The following is a 20322-nucleotide window of genomic DNA, read 5'->3' as shown; positions in this document are numbered from 1 at the left end:
CTTTGCAATAAGTATGCTGACTGACTGCCCAAACAGAACCAGGCAGTTCTGCCAGGAGGTTTTAATCAACCAAACCAAGCCTTGTCTCACAAGCATAGTATCAATGTCAGAAGGTTGTGATGGGACCCAAATACAGCACAATTAGGCAAAAAGATCAGTTTGTAATGACCTTTCATGAAAAGAGTCTTCAGCAGCCTGTTGCAAGTTAGTTCACACTGTTCATTCTTGGGGGCAGTGCAGAGTTGGGGTGAGGGGAGCTCGGACTGGGGTCAGGCTGGTGAGTGCTTCGGGGAGGTTAGCAACTCCCTTACAGCCGAGAGAGGAAGGCAGAGACTCTGTGGGGGGGAATAGACAGGGCTGAAGGTCAAAGACAGAAGGCTCTCGGGTTTGCCAGGGCAGAGACAAAGAGCAGAGGTCAGGGGCAAGCACCAGGAAATCCACCCACAAAGAAATGCTGGAGAGTCAGGCATGAGGCAAGGACAATCTGGCAAAGAGTGAATGCATGGTTATAGCTGCTTATATGCTGCCAGGGTAATTTGCCACTGCTGGGAACAACAGGTGGAGGTGGTTCAGCTGATGAGGGAGTGTGGCAGGGGGAGTGGAAAATTCCACAGCACTAGAGGAGCCAGAGAGCAGACTGTTGACTGTTAATAAATGACATTTTCTATTAATTGAACGCAGCTGTGTAATTTTATCGTGATCTATCTTTCCTCTGTCACAGGTTGTTTCCAGCTATGTAATGTCTTTCGTCAGAACATGGAGATAGACCAGTGTCTCCTGGAGTCTCTTCCCATTGGCCAGCGCCAGCGGCTGGTCAGGAGGATGCGCTGTGACCAAATAAGGGCGTACTATGAGCGGGAAAAGAGTCTTCAGCGCCAGCAAGGTGGAATCAAAGTTCGAGCCCTGTCCACCCACCACAAGAAGCTCCATGTCTGCTTCAACCGCTCCGATGTCATTCAGGATGCCATTATTCGCCATGACGACAAAGAAGGTGCGTGTGAGGGTGTGTCTCAGGGTACACAAAGAAAAGAGGAAGAGGAAGAGGGCTGCCTGCTAGATATTTGTCTGCTGACAAGTCACACAAACATGCACCAGAACAGTACAGGTAACATAATATGTTCTGTTGGCAGCAGGCCATTTGAGAACAGAGTGGAGCTTTTATCCAGGTACAAACAGATCTGAAAGACAAAACAACAAAACAGTGATGAGGTCTGATGTTAAGTGCGGTTGTGGGCAAACAGTAATTCCACATTATCCTATTTTGTAGGACTTGGCACACAAAAAAAACTGTTTGCTTTTGTTTTCTGACACCTACTGTACATAGTAAATAAATAACTGGTCTGAATTAATTTTCCCACTGAATTCTTTCAGTCTGTGGTGGTGTGGATCGGAGTGGATACAAAAGTATTCAAGCAGCAGCGAAATGAATCAATTTAATAAATAATTGACATAAACATGCACCAGAGCAAACATTAGCACTTTAAATTATTACATTTGGTTTCAAGCACATGGCTTGTCAATACGAGCTGCACTGGTCAATATTTTCTATGAATACAAATGACTGAAAAATAATAGTCAAAATGCAGAGGAGCATTAAAATGTCATTGTTTTATCAGTTTCAGTGAACAAATGAAAATGTCACTGTTGTAATATTACGTGTTTAACATGTCATTGTATTTATGTGTAGTGCACATTTATCAGGCAAAGGACTATGAGGTCTTTGTTTTCGACAAAGCGCCAGGCCTTTGGTTTAAGTGGGACTAGACTGCTGCCTGGTTGCCAGTAAAAACACACTCACATTTTCAGGCTCAGTTAGTCAGACAAAAAAAATGTCTTTACACTTCATTCTAAAGGCCTCTGATAGTCAACTAACTTCACTGTCTTTCTTTTTTGTCTATGCCAGTCATTTGCCAGCCTTTTACCCAGCTGTCTGAATGTATCTGCGTCAGTCATACAAGCAGTCTTTGCAGGTCACTGTGTTAATCTCTGCTCCCTGGCTGCCAAAGAGGTTCAGCTGGGGTCTGTGGGAGCAGCTGGTGTGGCATTGCTCTCAGACTCAAACAAGGGTTGCTTGGCTTCTTATGAATCAGATCGGATCTCAGTTGGCTTTTGTCAATGCCAGGACTGATTACGGTACTACTTAACAACACAGACACTTGTCCGTGCTCTTATTGCGACTCTATTATTTGGTGCTGAAGACACCTGAAGGTAGTGGCGTGGCGGAGAGCCATGAGGTCAAGTGTCCATCTTTGACATGATGGCTGGGATAGACAACGCACACATTATCACCTGACACAGCAGTGTTTGACTTGACGCTTGATGTCAGTGCTGACCAATAAGGAACCGGCACAAGTAAATACCAGTTCTTGATATCTATCCTTACCCCGGTGTCCATCTATCACCCCAAACTCCACTATGGCCTATACATTCCCCCCCCTCCACCTTTTGGTGATGTTTATTGCAAGAACTAATCCTAACCCATGTTAAAACCTTCATAGTCTGTTCATGTCATGTTGGCCTGCTGCTGTACTCTTTGCTTGTCTCTTTGTGAGGACCCACACGTCTGTCCAAACCACCCTAATCCCTTTTCATGATGGTTTTCGAGCATTCCTCAGTGGTGCTGGTGCTCTGAGTGATAACAGTTATTCTCTCCATTGCCGCTTGAGTGAATTCTTTCTTTTCTTTTTTTTGGTACAGAATGATGCAATGTGCCTCAGGGTAGGACCCTCCCCAGAGTAATGTGTGAACATTTCTGGATCGTTTTCTTTCGCTAAAGATGCATTTTAAGAGGATATGTGTACCAGCACTTGTTACTCTGAGAGCCTCTGGGTTAATCTGGTGTAAAGGAACAAGGACTGTGTAGTTGCAACTCATTTACTGACTGTGTTTTGTCTAGAAATCTGGCTGCAATAGAAAAAACAGAATATGTCATTGATTCAAATTGAGTCGTGTCATCATATCAACATCAGTTTGACGACTAGAAAAACACGCTTGCCTCGTAATTGTTTCATTTTTCCTGAATTATTGTTAAACCTTCACCTCATGGATCCTTTTGTGAATTTTGAAAATTAGACAAACTGAAAACAATCTGTAATATTGCTTTTATTTATTAACTGTTCATGTCTCCACTTGATTATTTAATTACTGTAACTGGTGATTAATTCAATTTATTGATGGTGACTCATCAAGTTCTTAAGAGATGAAGAGACCGATGAGCCAAATGAGACTTGGAGAGGAAACAATACCAGGATCGAAGAGGTTGAGATAGAATTTGAATTGGAAATAAATGTGGTTGGACATTTGTCATGTTTTTAATTAAAGTGCTCTTTAAGTGAATATGTGTGAGGATTAGCACCATAGAAAGAGCAGAAACTCAGCCTGCTGCAGGTGATTAGAGATACCAGTCCCACACATACACAAAATGACCAAGAAAGTATTTCTCATCACTTGTCTTGCACAGGAAATAAGATGAAGAAATACAATAAAGCGAAGTAGGGTGCAGAAAAAAGGGAGGGAAGGAAGAGCAGAACACAGTGGGTAAATAAAAAAAACAAGAAGAAGAAGACATTGAAAAGGGGCTAAGAAGATATTGTAGGTTTAAGGTGAAAAAATAGTAATAGCACATAACCAATATAGGTGCTTCCATATCTGTCACGAGTAAAAGTCTGGCTCACTTGCATTTTGACATTTGGTGAAATTGCTTTTCCCAAGCCAATATCCTTACTTCATCCCAATGAGACACCAGTGAGAAGGCAGCAGCTGTTTTGTTTTGTCCTTTCCACAAAACCCCACAATATATTTTTTTTATTTTCAATAGAATAATGACATTGGCCCCTTTCACAGCAGCCATTTTTGACAGGTCGCAAGGAGAAGCAGGTGTAAATAATCAAACAAATAATGGCTTTTATCAGTAACACCTTTGCTACTCCTGCTCAAACGTGGTGGTTATTTTGAAGTTTGCAGACGAGTGGCCGAGAAAGACATTCATACCCACCAAAGAATAAATTCTGTCCTTTGTGGTGTTTGCCAGAATTATTATGAATCAAGTCACCTACCAATGTCCACCATCAGAACCAACCCAGAAGCATTTCTGCTGCAGATTGTGCCCAGGTCTCTGCACAACGTTTCCCCTGCACGTATGCTGTGTGTGTGCTGGGTTGTGTGTGTGCCAATGTTTGCGTGCATGCAGAGGTTTAAACCCTTGAGATGTTCTAGTGCGTTATGAGAGTGTAATTGCCGTACATGTGATACAAATACAGGTGTATACCTACCTCCTCTTATCGATCAGTGTGCATTGCTCCGTCCCGCAGGCATAGAACAGTGACTCACATATTCTAATCAGAGGAAGTGAAGCAGGGCATAGGTTACAATAATAGCTTTCAGTCCCTCGTGGTGTTTTTGGGGGCACTCTGTCTGACACAGTTGATTAAATTGAATCACACAGTGGCTGAAATACAATATGCATTGTGTCTGTGGCCTGTCTAGCATCAGACACTGTTTACACACAGTCATTTTGTGTTCTTGCAGCAAAGCTTCTTAGTTGATTACCTGCAACAGGGAAAATGTATTTTGTGCAGTTGACGCAAACCGCTAAATACCTCTGAATACAGAGCAAAATGGCCCTGCTGCTCTGTTTGTCTGTCCTTAGTATTGAGGGCTGTCATTCATTCACTATTATCGCTACAGGTCTTGTCAAAGGATATCCTACTCTCCAGATGCATGTTTTTTTGTTTTTTGTTTTTTTTAATCATAATGCTGAAGTTGAAAATCAATGCACCACTCAGAGTAGAAGTAGTGCTGCTGTCTTTTATTTATTAGTCACTCACTTTATCTCTTCAGTGGGAGAAAACATGTTGCACTCTTACTACCACTTTAGGTGTATATATGATGAGTGTATCTGTTTAGATGGTGAAACACACACACACACACACACACACCAAAGAAGGAGGCGACGGGAGAAGGAGAAGTAGGGGGTATGCAAATGTTTTGGAATGCATTGATATTTTTCTGCAGTACAGCATACTGGGACTAAAGGCATGTAGAGCACCTGTCATGTTTTTGACAGAATGGGGCCTTTACAGTAGGCCTGCAGAGGTGGTAGAGAGGGATGTTATGATTTTACTGGAATCCAATTTAAAAAAACACACAACCTTCAGTCTGACACAGCAGGGATCGCTTTGAAGTTAATTGACTCATCAGGCAGAATACTGGGACTTTTGACTCTGCAACGGATTTTAAACCTCAGGTTTTTTTTGATGACTCATCGCATCATCTTCTCTGCAGATTAATTTGAGAAGGGGCAAATGATGTGAGACACTCAAACACGAGTTTTCATAGAGGCTGATTGTAGATGTTTTTGTTTTCGACAAAACATCGTATGTCTGTTCGATATAGCAAAACCAAGAGGGAAATCAGTGTTTAAAATCACACAAATCCACGTTAACTAATTCAATCACATTTATTATTTTCAGTCTCTTTTACTGCTCACAAAAGAATTGCATCTTCCTATACAGTCTGTGTGCTGGGTTTTCTGAGGAGGAAGCACCGTGAGAACCTTATTCATGTTATATTATTTTTTTTTTCTTTGTCGTGAAGGCTGTTTACACAATAATTGAGTAAACACTGTAATTTCAAGATCAGGGGGTGGCATTTCATGTAATGTGCAAACGCAATAACACCCCGGTGCGTTTGCTGTAAATACACTGCAGCAACTTTTAACACGTGGATCTCATGAAATCACATTGTCTCTGAACGAGTAGACGGTCGATCATCCCACAGAACTCATCATAAGATAATCTGCATTTAGAGTTATACATTATTGAGAAAACGTACAGTACCTTTTTTCCCCATCAGGATTGCAACTCGTAAAAAATGTCAAAGCTCATTTCAGAAACATGGGGCAGTGAGGTGAGACGGTCCCTCTTGTGGCTATGACTGTGTGATAAGGACAAAGGAGACAGAGGCATTTATAACAGTGAGGGATTTGAACAGAATCTCATACGGGAATGTCAAGGAATGGAGCCAGGGAATGATGCTGTACATGGAGAGTGTTGCTAGATGGAGAAAACTGGCAATTCCTCTCAAAGTGGCATAGCATGGAGGCTGCATTTCAGGGATTTTATCAAATGCATGGAATATCATTGAACCGAAAGATCGAAAAGAGAAGCTGAAGAAAAGTACATTTAGTCTTGTATCATGTCGAAAGAACATGCTTCTTCAACAAATGCATGCAATGCGAAAAAAAATAACAGTGCACATTTTGCTAAATGAATCTGGTTACATTGTTTGTAGGGCATCCTGGTGAATGTTCGTGATGCCTGTTGAATCTGTCAGGCTATACCTTATTTAGGTTATCCCCCACGTCCTCTCTGATTTAGTCTCTTTTACTCTTTCTACCAGTTCCTAGCTGGTTGCTATGGTAACTCCACATATGTCTCCAACAACTGTTTTTGTAATTTTGCCTCATACAGTACTTCCCACTCTCCATTTCCCCAACCATTAGCCTTATGATGGAGGAAAACTCATACACAGATACATCTATCAGCATAAAATCAATTACTAGCTGACGCACAAAGGTTTCACTTATGGTTGAAATGATATTGGTTGCTGTGAGTCAAACAGTTATGCTGCTGTTGTACACCTTTCAGTGGACATACTGTAAACCTCTAGGTATCATTTTCCCTTTCAGCTACAGTATATTATTACACCCCTAAATACTCACATTTCTTTAGCCTCCAACTGTTCAGTTTCCACTTCACCTTTTCTTCCGCTTATCTTTCGGCTTCTTCTGCAGACAAGGACTTTCAGCAAAGGTTTTCAGCTACTAAGTGTAAAATACATTTTTCTGGAAATGCTTAGTGTCGTTTTTTTTGTACATGTTGAATACCTTCACTGAGTCTTTGACAGTGTGTCAGTGGATTGTGTGTTCATTGGAAGCACACACACACACACACACACACACACACACACACACAGATAAAATACTGATGTGCAATGACATGTCAAGGACAGTCATAGGATGCTGTGTTTGTGTGTCGTGTCTAAGTATGTAGATGCCTGTTTTACATGCCCCGAGTGTCTGTGTTACAACAAACAACACGCGTGTTTGTTTCATTGCAGTGTTGCGTCTCCTGAAGGAGGGAGCAGACCCCAACAGTCCCGTTTCTTCTGACGGATCCTTGCTACACTTGGTAAGACAGATCACATGTTGATCACTAATTGTATGACAATAGTCCTAATGTGTACTGGTTTATACACATGTGCTGCTATTTAGTACAGAGTGTGCTGAAATACTGCAAATAGCTGAGAAAGATCATGAATGAAGATGTTTGTCATTCATCTTACTTCACCAGTGATCCGTTATTTTGCCTTTATCTGAATTAAGCATTTACATAGCAAATCATGTTCACATAAAACTCCTGTCACTATACATTACATTTTCTATGTGGTAGGGATGCATGGTATTGGACTTCTGGCAATATCGGATATGCCGATATATATCGGGAGTACGTTTTTCGTCATTTAGTCCTCTCTGCAGGTGCAATTAACATGATATTTTAGGTATTTAGGTATAGGTAAATGTAGGGCAGCTTGTGGCCAAGTGGAAAGGGAACTTGCCTTGTAACCGGAGGGTCGCAGGTTCAAATCCCCACCTGGCCCAAAAGAGCTGGGGTACCCAACCCCCAATGCTCCCCGGGTGCTACTCAGTGTGACAGCCCACTGCTCCTAATTCTAGGATGGGTCAAAATGCAGAGAATAATTTCCCTATCTAAAGAAAGATATGAATTTTCTTCATTGAGCAAAATAAATAAACATAAACAAATAATAGCCGTAGAGGGCGCCAGCATATAAGTCAGGGAGGTAGTGGTCTATTTAGCCTACTGTGATAGTCATTAGTCATATCGGCAGATCTTTGGTGTGTTTGCAGATTTCTGATAATACATTTTAAAGCCAATATCTGCTGATACTGATATCAGGTCGCTAATATCATGCATCCCTACTACATAGAGGTTGTTATGCACCAATCCAATTATGTGAACTATTTCATGTTAACAATGCAGTTAACATTTCTGCCAACTGATGATAAAAAAGTCTTCTGTCTTTGCAGTGTGCTCGACATGACAACGTGTTTGTGGCAGAGTTGCTGATTGAGCGAGGCCTGAATGTCAACTTGCAGGACGAAGACCTGTGGACTGCCCTGCATGTAGCGTGTGCATGTGACCACGCGGACGTTGTGCTACTGCTACTGCTGGTGAGAAACACATGTCAACAGCGATGTGCAGTGTATAAAGGTGGCTGCTTTATACAATACCACAACACACACCAACACCCACCAACGGGCATGAATGTAGGGCTGGGTATCAATCAAAAATGTTCGATACCAGTGCCTATACCGATACCTTCTCTCTGATACCGGTTCCTGAACGATACTTTTTTCAATACTGGGTACTATCGAAGCATTTCGGTCGGTACATGAAAGAACCGAAGTTAGTAAAAGTTAGAGTAGATTAGATTTACTTCCTTTTAACAAACCCTGCTGAATCACACAAAATCAGAAATATTTTGAATATCTGCATGACATGATCAAAGAGAGCCTGTTCAGCGGCGCTCATTTTGAAAAAAGCAGTGGTTTTATTGACTAGATCCCTAATGAGAACCGGGCCAGCTGCAGGGGTGGGGCCTGCACATCCAGCCCAATCACTAAGTAGGCTGGGTCCATTCTGATGATGTTGATTAGACCCAGGGAGAGTTGCCTGCTGTGTGGAGCTTGGTAGATTCCTTTACATTCTGGTTTTGTTGATTGGGTCCTGAGTGATTGGTGGCTGCCTGTCTGCGGAGCAGGAGAGGAATGGATTTGTTTGAAGAGCTGCCAGGCAAAGAGGTGTGCAGAGTGGATCTGACAGCTAGCACTGACTATGTGACTGTTGGATTAATCGATTGTATGTGCTGTATGAGTGCATGCATGCACATTGCCTTAGTAGAGCAGTGAGTGATATAGACATATTAAATGCAATTTATGTGGTGAGTTCATGATGGGCAATACCATAAGAAATAGATTTAATTCTGCTCCCAGGAAGTAGTAACCTAATGTCTATCATTAACCACTGAGACAAAACTAGTTCCTGGTAAATGAAGTCTTATTTGCACAGGTCACATTTACCATGTCAGAAATTTGAATGTCAGAAAATCAAAAAATCTATCTGACTCTGTAACACATGTCAAGCTTACTCTAGTGACACCAGAACGTTTATATATGTATATGTATATGTATATATATGTATATGTATATATATATATATATATATATATATATTTGTATATTTGTATTTGTATATTATATATTATATATTTGTATTATTTTATTGTTTCAAAGTGCTTATCTCAGCTACATCACCTTGAGTTAAAATGTGCCCTTGTGCTTGCTTGTGACAGTGACGCGAATTTTTTCTAAATGGTGCATTTTTTTCTTCAGGGTAAGATAAGCACTTGCTTTTCTTTTCCTGGTATAATCATCAGGGAAGATGGTGGCTGAAAGGGGAGCCCAAGGTGCTTCCTGTCTGCCAGGGTAAAAATAGCTTCAGTCAAGTCCTAAGTCCTATAGAGATGCAACATTTCATTTCTTCGATTCATTCATTTTGGCAACCATCTTCACCGCAGACTCTGCCAATGCCCAGTCACTCACACACACTTATACTTTAACAAGAAATGGAACACTGGTCTTGTTTGAGTGGCAGCCTTATCTTTGATTGTCACTAGAGGGAATTGCACCCTTAATATATACTAATCTGTTATGTCCTGCTCCAACATGTCTTTCTCCATTTCCCCCTCCCCCTCATTCTCTGCTTCTTCTGTCCTTGATTTCCTGTCTCCAGTTCCTGCACAGAGAAGCGGGGAGGTTTTTTGCTGACAGAAATGTTACCAAGCTTGTCTTGTGGGGAAAATAGAGGGCTTGATGATAAGTCTTGGCGCATTGTCATTAGATTGGCATTAATGTTAATTCTCTTATCTCCTGCCTCCAAACAGCAGGAGAGCCAGTATGCCATTTATAAACTGTCGTTCCTAGCCCATTTCCAAAGTCTTTTCTCAACCTATTCTATAGCTATAGGCTAGCCCTGATTAATGTTCATCACTGAGACTCTTGTCGAATTAACCAGAAGAACAGAGACACAGTTACATAGATTGTCACACAGCAAATAAAACATGACGGGGTAGTCTGTAGAAATGATTCTACAAAAATATTAGATTTTCAGGTTAATGGAAACAGTCAGTAAATATCAAACAAAACTGGAGGTTATGCATATAACCAATGTTGCCTGAGGGATGGAAACATGGAGCACATCAGAATGAGGATAGCTTCCTCGTGAGACCAACCTCCTCCGGAACCCCAGGTGCTTGGGCATGGACGGTACTTAGACTCCCTAGATGAGCTAGGCTTTCCAGACCCATTACGAGAGTGTTTCTTCTTTTCTGGAGCCATTCCACTTCGCAAGTTAGCAAATTGCTAGAAAGTACTATACTGTCAGTATAGGGTGTTTGCTAGCGTAGCTAAACGAATACCCATTCACTGTGCTAAATGGCAAACGGTGCGGCTAGTTACCAAGCTAAACACGCGCAGTACAGAAACAAGCCTTGATAGCGATGCCAAGGGTAGGGAGCAAGCTCACCTCTGGTGGACAGTCAACTCACTAGCAAGGGTTGTGCAGGTTATGCGAGGTGAAGTGCAGTAAGATTGAGGTGATGAGACTGTGCAGGATAATTTATAGCCCCAGGGGAATGCAGGTCTTCCCCTACCTGCAGCAGTCTCATTGGCCTTGACAGGCTTGTTGAAAAAGTTTCTTCAAGTTGGTCTCACAAAGACGCAGTCCCCATACTGATGTGTTGTGTCGAGTCTACCGCCCGAACTTAGCGGGTCCTTGATTCAAACCACAGTCCACACTGTGGTAATGAAATACATTTTTTTTTTTTCTCAGGGCTTAATTATGGTTTCCTTATAAAACATTTTTAATGAAATGTGATTAGGATAGGATAACTTGCAGACTTGACCTTTGACATAGTGTTTACAGTTATAAAAAATCTTAGATGATAACAATAAATTTTACTCTCTATTAGCCCTCTTATGACCATCAAGATAATGAGGCTGCCTGGATTTATATTGATTTTATGGCTGTAGTATTGCCAAAAAAACGCTCAACGAGTGAGTGCTTCTGCTCCTTTCTGCTCCTTTTTCCTTTCGATATCTGGCAGTTATTCAACCGTTTAGGAATAAGCTTATTTTACAAACATGTGACACACTGGTGAATCTTGTCTGTGATTGGATGGTCGTTCCACGGAAGTCCTGAGGGCTATTGTAATGACAAGTATCCAGTATCCATCTATCCATCTTTATCCTCCACATGAGGGTTGTGCGGGGTGCTGTACCAATCTCAACTGACATAGGGCGAAAGGCAGTGTCACAAACTGGACTGATCGCCAGTCCAGAGTTTTTGAATTTTCTAGATGGCACAAATGGTCTAGAAGTTACGGTAATGAGAATTATGCATGCCAAATCCTGTCGGCGACAATAGGATGGCCACAGAAGGGTTAACACAACTGCACTTCAACGACTAAAACAAAAGATCATAGTCTTTCCCCTTTTTCTTTGGAATGGATCTTCTAGTATCTGAAACTGAAAACTCATTGGGATTCAAGCTCCAAAATTTTGACCCACTTTCTCTGCTTGCAGATGTCCACTGTGCCACGATGGTGGTGCAGTCAACAAATACCTTGTAGTTATTATTGATTTGATATACTACATGGAAAAATTGCCATTATGAAATATGTGTAGAGTGGCGTTAACAGATTTCCATCTATGGGACACCAGCGGTGCATCCATCATACTGTGACTAATACTGCGCGTTGGAGTCAGAGGTTAACTTGTTAACCCTTTGTATGCTGCATGGCTGGCAGCTAGCGCCTACTCATTTTTATCTGTCATTTTTATCTGTTTCTCATGAGAGTGCAGACGCATGATTTGTCTCTTTATCAATAGCCTGCACATTATCCTTACTTCAGCATAATATGCATTGGAGCTATGCGTTACAAAAAAAATGAACTGTGGATAAATTATTCCTGCAGAGAGTTTTCTACCATTATTTTTTAACCCATTGACTATAAACAAATCTACTTGTCACCTGATGTCAAATATTGGTGAACATTTTCCTGATGAGTTAATGTCTTAGTATTATTTTCAGGTCTTCTTCAATAGCACATGATAACAATTTTGTATTATGTTCCCATTTAGAAGAAAATTGATGATAATCGACAAGTTCAGACTCTTATGGGTGATGTCAGAACAGGCTGCCACCAGGAGATAAAAACATCTATCTGTGGTCACAAAATAACATCTCGGTGTACAATATAAAATGAGACTGTTCATATTTTAATATTCTTAAAATGTCCAAATTCATTTTGGAATGTTTCCAACTGGTTTTGTCCAGCTGCCAATATAGGTCGTCAGTGATGAGAGTCGACCCCTGAGAACATAAGATGTATCTGCCAGTCAGCTGATAATGTCCTCCAGCCAAACTCCTATTGACATTTACTGGTGAATCGTCTGGTTCAGAACACACAAACGCTCACATGCCAACAGAGGAACCCTAGTAATTATAGATGATGGAGCAGTCCAAATTTGACATAGTTGATAATAAAGGGTTGAGTGATGGTGGTGGGGATGGGCAGAGGGGGCATAATGTTGTAATGCTCTCCTTCTGGCTCACTCATCACCTCTTGTTTTGCTCCAGAAGCTGTGCTTCACATTGCGATAAGGTTTCTTGTGTCCACGTGAATATTCAAAATGCGGCAGCTGATTAAGTTAATTAATTCTCTTTGTTAGCTCTCAATAAGCCGTCCTAAGTGAGTGAAAATGGCTCTCGATGACACACAATGAAAATGCAAACCTCACCAGCAGAGATTCGCTGATAACATGAACTGGCAATACGTAATTGCTTGGCATTTCAGTGAATTTTAAATGGTTACACGTCTGCAAAGCACATTCAGAACTGAAGAGCAAAATCCTGTTGTGATATTTACTGTGTAAATCAATTAAACTGTTCAAGGTTGCTTTGAGGTTTTGAGGCCCAGTGTCCTTGTGGTTTTGTTGATTGGTTTTCAGGGCACTAAGGTTAACTGCCTTCGTGTTGCTCTGTCAGCTGACTCCCTTCTGGCACTTAAACCCAGTTTCATTCTTTTCTTTCTTTTATTTTTGCTTTCCATACCCTTTCCCTCTCTGTCTGCCTAAGGACTGGGCCATAAATCTCTTTGCCGCACTGCAACTAGGTCGTTAGAATTCTATTAGCTGTAAATATTCAATAAGGATGTGCTCACTTAGAGTCTTCTGTCCCTGCTATCAGACCAGGTCCAGCTACGATCGTTACCCTAGCATGTCCTTTACGGTTTCGTCAAACAACTAGAAGCGATTTTATTACTGGATGCTGACTACTGTCACTTCAAAGGATGTAGGTGATTTTTAGGGACCACATCTGTAACTGAAATACATTTTGAATCGCTTGTACACAATTCTCTTCCGTTTTAAGGTGTACAACAGACAATAAGTGCAGGAGAGTTCCCCCAAAGAGAAGCAATCAATCATAACCATCTTGTGTCCAATGAGCTGTAGCCAGACTAACAGTCTTTAAAGGAGCCCAAGAGAAGGTCCATGTTATCTCATGTTGTAATAGAAGACTCCTTTGGCAGGGTCCTTGTTGAGTAAACGCACATTAATCTTGTCACACGCACACACTTACCCAGTGATCCCAGGTAACTGTAACCAATGCCCTCACTCTTCACTGCCCCCCCAGGCAGTTATTTAATGAGTTCTTTTATTCAATGCATTGTCTCTTACTGTCTCCATGGTTTTTGCCTCTGGAAAGCCAAGATAATTGTGCACACTTTATCATCAATTGAAGTCTGATGAATGGGCCGGCTAAATGTGTGTCTTCTCTGCTTTTTGTCTGCCCCTGCATCTGGAAGGCCGGCGTGAATGTTATGCTGCAGGACGTCAACGGAAATATTCCTCTTGACTACGCCTCTGAGGGAACCGAGAGCAGCTATATCCTACGTAAACACCTGGAGGAGAATGGTAAAGCTCGACAACAATTGTGTTTAGTATTGTATGTTGTGTGTATTTAAAGGGATCTCCACAGTTGTTTCTACAGGTCTTGGAGAGCACTGTAGAATCCTGGAGAAATCCAGTTGTCGCTTGAGTCGGCTTCAGTTTGGTCTGATGAAAACATCTGTAATTGGATAATACAAGGGGCTGACTATCTTTGCTTGCTGCTATATAGGCTACTGCTTTTATGGCAGCAGAAGTAGGGGAGATGCAATGAAATGTGGTGCCTGCAGTTGAAGGAGAGGTGTTATGTGTGTACAGTACAGTATATGTGAGGTTGAAGTACACCCACAGACCTAATGATGGTGGATTGCAAATGGGCCACTTGTCTCCCACACAGCAAGGAGAAGGTCATCATGGGAGCTGCAAAATAACTGGAAATAAAGGCACAAGAGTGTTGGAGGCACAGAGAGAGAAAAGTGGTAGAGGCTCAAGGAAGGAATGACAGAGGGAGAGGTGAGAAATCTGCCAGAGAAATATAGAGAAACAAGCAGAGAGAAGGTAACAGGAATCATGCTGACAAAGCTAGACAGAAACAGATATAGACAATGATGGAGGGTCTTCCCTCATCCATCTGTCAGTGGCCACACACGAGCCTGCGGAGGATCACATGACAAATGCAAGCCTCTGTCTATAGACAGCTAACTCATTAAAGCTTGAAGCAACCCACTCACACAGACACACTCATACTGTACGCGGAATTTTTTTTGACACTTCTCTCTGCTTCACTCTTCCAGCTCATGTGGTGCTATCTATCCCCCTGCCTACCTTCAGCTCCCCTGATGCCACCCTTCATGTGTTGGGCTTTGCCACCACGAAGCAAACTGTTACTCACACAGACTTGCTGAACCTCTGTTGCTATAGCAACTTGGTTGCATGCTCTCTATCCCCATCAAATATGTGTGGTTGTGGGGAAGACTGGGTGTCCATGTGTCTCTATATCAGTGATGAAGGAGGCAAAGAGATAAATATTATTTCCCTCTTGGTGCTTTGGCTAGTCGCCTGTGTTTTATGGGATTTTTAATTTTCATGAGGAGTGGTACTTTTAGAATAAGTATTATCCTCTGTTAATGTTCATATGAGCAGTTTTCAACACCTACAAACCCTGGAGGCCTTTGTGTGTTTGCAAAGATAAACATTGATGAGCTAAAACAAGATGTCTGTTTGGAAAAGTCCCATTAGTAAGTGTGAAATATCCTATCACAGCAAACTGAAGTCCCTGTACGAATGTGAGTATGGAGGAGTACACTGATCTTGACTGGGATGTCCCTGTAGACCTCTGTATGTTTGTGTTGGCCTAGAGCACAAGCTGCAGTGGCGTTGGGGGATCGGAGCCCTGCATGAGTACATGATAACCTTCTGATGCTATTCAAATGATATCAAATTCAGGATCCCCTTTGTGCTCAATGCATCTGTCCTCGGTTATAAACCTTACAGAGGTTTCCTGTTTGACTGCCCAGCCACCATCATAAAACACCATGCTGACCAATGCAAAACAAATCTTTTATATAAACTGGGGCATTTTTGAATGCAATTCAGAATAGTTCATTGTAAATCCTGACCTATTTGGATTAAAGTAATAAGTCTTTTCCTAAAAGTTAAAGGTTGGACAAGAAGGTCAGCTCTCTCAGTGAATTTTTTGCACTTATTTGTCAAGATTTCAATAAATAATAGAGACGCATTGTGTTAAATGTATAGGTCGTTTTTTTCTGTATCCTAAGCGAAAGCTAACAGAATAGTATACATACTGTATAGTGTATAATGTCACAAAACGAACTACAGGCATATTATAGTATTAGTATACCAAATGTGTTTGTATTTTATAGGTGTGGATGTGTCCTCTATACATGCCATGAAAACACAGAGAGCCAGCACCATGTTATCTGATGTCAGACAGCTTATAGCTGCAGGCGTCAGCCTGAACCATCCCAATGATGACGGGGTCACGCTGGTGAGTAGGATCTCGTGGATCTGTGTGTGTTTAGGAGTGGATCTTTAACGTCTTACTCCCCTTATGTCAATTGTTTGCTCTTGCCTTCCTACTCAGCTCCACATAGCATGTGCCAGTGGTTACAGAGAGGTGGCTTCTGTGTTGTTGAAGAGCGGAGCGGACCCTGAAGCTGCTGACAAAAGCTTCTGGACACCTCTCCACCTGGCTGCCAAATACGGACAGGTAAGTCACAGCTGCACAGTGAAGCGTCAGAATGTATTTGGCGTTCTGAAGGGGTCACCTCCTTCCAAGTCATCTAGATTTACTGAGTAAATGTGATTGCAGTCATTCATTGAATAATGAGGAAATGATTGATGGATTGTTCCTCAGAGCAACTTGCCTCCAGTTACCCTGCACACTCTGATAAAACATCTCATTTTGGGCCTATTGATCAGAAACACTACAACTCCATGCACTGAGGATCCCATATACGTTTGATACAGCATTTTAAATGAGGCATTTAATGTCGCTCTTAGAGGAGAGGAGATTGATTTCCAGATGGAGCGGAGGTGAGCTATCAGAGCGATGGGATCTGGTGGTTTGGGAGTGATCCAAATATGAAAGAAGGGAAGCAATCACATTTTGATCTTGCTGACCCAACTGGATATTTAATTGCATTTCTGGGTTGTGTGCTTCGCTGCTAAGAAGGGGAATTTATTCATTTGGTATTTAAACTCACTTTATTTATTCACAAGTCAGGATTTCCCCCCCACTACTAATGTAGTAAAGCCTCCACATCTTCCGCCGCCGACTAAAAACACATTTCTTCCGACTCTACCTCGACTAAGACGATAATGACAACGACAAAAAAAAAAAAAAAAAAAAAAAAAAAAAAAAAAATATATATATATATATATATATATATATATATATCGCACTTATGACTAGCACTTCATAGTTTGATTTACTTGAAGCTCTTACTTACTTCTAGCTCTTATTTGTACCCAAATGTTTAAATGCACTTATTGTAAGTCGCTTTGGATAAAAGCGTCTGCTAAATGACATGTAATGTAATGTAATGTAATGTGTTCCTTCTTTATGTTAACCCAAAGACTGTCTTAGTTTCATACTGATCTGTTGCCTTCTTTTGCTTTCTTTCCTCTTACACAATTCCATCATCCGGTTGTTTGTTGACTAGATGATAGTAAATCAGACAGCAGACAGCAATTCTCTAATAACTTTCCCCATCTCGTCTTGCTTTTCAGACTGTGCATATAAAATTACTCTGTGTACAGTCTGTGTGTGTGTGTGTATTTAATATGTAAGTGCATCTGACTTAAGAGCGTCAGTCTAGAGGATTGGAGAATCAATAAGGTTTCCCTTGGAGTACAAAATCACCACAGATATCGACCCTTTACTGGTGCCAATGCTTTGCCTCTTGCATACCAACCACTCCATGAGCCCGAACACTCACTTCCTGGCACCATGTTACTCTGTCTGATCTGACGATGGCGTGTCTGCACAGAATATAATGCGCTTATATGTCCATCCATCATCAACCGCTTATCCGAGATCGGGTCACGGGGGTAGCAGATCTATCAGAGAGCCGCAGACTTCCCTTTCCCTGGCCACATTGTCCAACTCTGACTAGGGGATACCCAGGTACTCCTGAGCCAGTGAGTTTATATCATCTCTCCACCTGGTCCTTGGTCTGCCCAGTTAGACATGCCTCCCAAGTGATGCGCTCCAGATGCGTCCGTACCAGATGCCAAACCCCCTCAACTGGCTCCTTTCCACGCAAAGGAGCAGTGGCGCTTCTCTGAGTTCCTCCCAGATGACTGATCTCTTCTCACCCTATCTCTAAGGGAGAGCCCAGCAACCCTCCTGAGAAAACCCACTTCGGCCGCCTGTACCCACGATCTTGTTCTTTCAGTCATGACACATTTCTCATGACCATTGATGAGGGTAAAAATGAAGATCGACCGGAATAACAAGAGCTTTGCCTTTCAAGAATTGGACCCACTGGTCCAATTCTTCAGTCAATCTTACGCACCATTGTTCCTCTCACTCGTGAACCCGAGATACTTTAACTCCTTCACTCACCAAATAAATCACTGGTCCCATTGATCAGAAAGTGTAGCTGATATGAGGCAGAAGGAATCTTTCGCCTGAAAATGCTGGATACTGGAATATATTAAACCCAGAGACCCCCAAAGACCTCTTCTGCAGCACACACAACTCTTGAAGAAGATGTATGACCCTGTACCTGTAACAAATTAAGCTTCTCTTTACTTCTCTTGTTTGATCCAGGAATATTTAAGCTGCGTTCTCTTGAGGAAAGATTTTTTTTTTTTTTTTTTAAATCCTCCCATGTTGAATTTTCAAACCAAATGACAGGGTGCTGTGGCAATATAACATATTGAAAAGCATCTTAACCCTAACCCAATTCTGAAAAGACATTTTACCAAAGAAATATCTTGATCTACGGCAGGTTAAATAACGTCAACTGGTTTGATTAGGTTGTTTTGACCCCACTGATCCCCATCTACGGATGACCTTTCCCCCGATCGTCTTGCAAACTTTGATTCACCGACGAGTTCAGATCTTGTGGTGTTACTGACGTGCTGCCAGTATTTATAGGGTGTGAGTGCAGCTGACAGTGTTTGTGGGCAGTAGAGATTCTGTAGACTCATAAGTGAACAGCTGCCAGCATGGGTCAGCCAGTCTGTCGAACGTGTCAATTCAAGCTCCTCTGTACTGCAGCTGATGTGCAATTACTCTGCTACAGAACAAAGAAGCAATGCTACTTAAAGATAATTTTTCCCTGTCACATCACTGAAAAGTTGAGTTTATAATGCCTAGTGTTTGACATCAGTAATAGGCTGGGGACTCACAGAATTTGAGTTGAAATCAATGCTGCATAAAATACACTGGGTACTCCCATACTATTATGCACACTCTGTTTGAAGTTTCCCCAAGTCCAAGATTAGATGACTCAATCAAGTCTTAAAAGCCACGAAAGACATTTTATGTTTTGACAGTATGATTATTAGTCATTTCAAAGTTATGTCTTTATATTTATTGAGCTGCTGAGATTGGTTGCATAACCAGAAAATGAAGAGGGTTATTCTTTTTTGATGATTTGTTATTTCTTTAAAAACTTGTTGTAGTACTTCGCTTGCTTCATAAATGTCAGTGTGGCCCATCTCTGAGTTAGAGTGTTACACTTCATTAGATTCCATACAGCTGTTAATCCACAGAGGCACTGTGGGTTACAGAAAGAGGCGGCGCAAGAAAAGACTAAATGTAAATGAAGTGGCAATGAGAGGGAAAGGAGAAGAATACAGAAACCTTTGTGAGCGCCATCATGTCTATAGAGGAAAATCTGAGACAGAACAATGGAAGTCAGAGGTGACAGACAGCACATGCCACTCTGTTGTTGAAACGTGGCTCGGTAACGACAGGGTTCTTCCACTGTGATGTCGTCGACAGGAGATGAGCTCATTATTTAAGGGTCTCCTTGTCAGGGTTGACACTTAAAGACCTGCCTTATCTGACGTACACTGTATACATAATCTCCTTAGTGTTTACATTTTAGGTCAGTGTCAGTCTGTCCTACATCGCATGGTACATCATATGTAATGTACGTCTTCACTGTTGCATTAAATGTGTGTTTAACCACATTCAATCCTATGATCCTATTTCGACGAATAACACGTTTTTTCAAGTCGTGCTTCAAAATGTTTGAATCTTTTTTAGGCCCTAATAAAAATGGATGTGAGCATTTCTTCCATCTCTTACAGACAAGCATCGTTAGTCAGCTCCTGCGACACGGAGCGAACCCGACTTTGTTGAACCGCAACCAAGACAAGCCCTCAGGTAACAGATTTACACACTTTTATAAATATGAACACGCAAGTGATGCAGCCAAAATGAGAAAAACACCTTTTCGCAAGCGGGAGGCAATGTAGCAGAGACACACAGAAATGGATTTTGACTTGAGCTGAGCATTTTCAGATGCATTAATAATCACTGTGATCACACACACACAGTGTACACACGCAGTGCATTAGGCTCCCTCATAATCTGTCTCAGGTGACCCCATTTGTGCAGTTAATCTCCAAGATGAAACAAATTTCTTAATGAAAGAAAACATTAACTCCTCACTTTTCTGTACACACTTATTACATGTGGGTATTTGCAGTCATCATAAGGGACTGGAGTGATTAATTTGCCGGTGGGCAAA

The 20322-nt window shown here is 41.6% G+C and overlaps 1 protein-coding gene across 6 annotated transcripts in view; it reads left to right on the top strand.

The window, feature by feature from the left end:
* myo16 (myosin XVI) overlaps nucleotides 1–20322 on the top strand; it is an 89572-nt gene that overhangs the window by 20780 nt on the left and 48470 nt on the right. For all 6 annotated transcript variants that reach the window (XR_009239805.1, XM_058623151.1, XM_058623149.1 and 3 more), the window contains exons 2-8: nucleotides 722–991; nucleotides 7120–7190; nucleotides 8108–8251; nucleotides 14008–14116; nucleotides 15973–16097; nucleotides 16194–16319; nucleotides 19880–19955. Coding sequence is in view for 5 of the 6 variants with exons in the window: in XM_058623147.1 (XP_058479130.1) it covers nucleotides 722–991; nucleotides 7120–7190; nucleotides 8108–8251; nucleotides 14008–14116; nucleotides 15973–16097; nucleotides 16194–16319; nucleotides 19880–19955 (921 nt within the window). In the remaining variant the exon portion in view is untranslated. The remainder of the gene's footprint in view (nucleotides 1–721; nucleotides 992–7119; nucleotides 7191–8107; nucleotides 8252–14007; nucleotides 14117–15972; nucleotides 16098–16193; nucleotides 16320–19879; nucleotides 19956–20322) is intronic.

The sequence above is a fragment of the Solea solea genome, chromosome 2 (genome assembly GCF_958295425.1).
Source record: "Solea solea chromosome 2, fSolSol10.1, whole genome shotgun sequence".
Taxonomy (NCBI): Eukaryota; Metazoa; Chordata; class Actinopteri; order Pleuronectiformes; family Soleidae; genus Solea; species Solea solea.
This window is presented reverse-complemented; position numbering and strand designations above follow the sequence as displayed.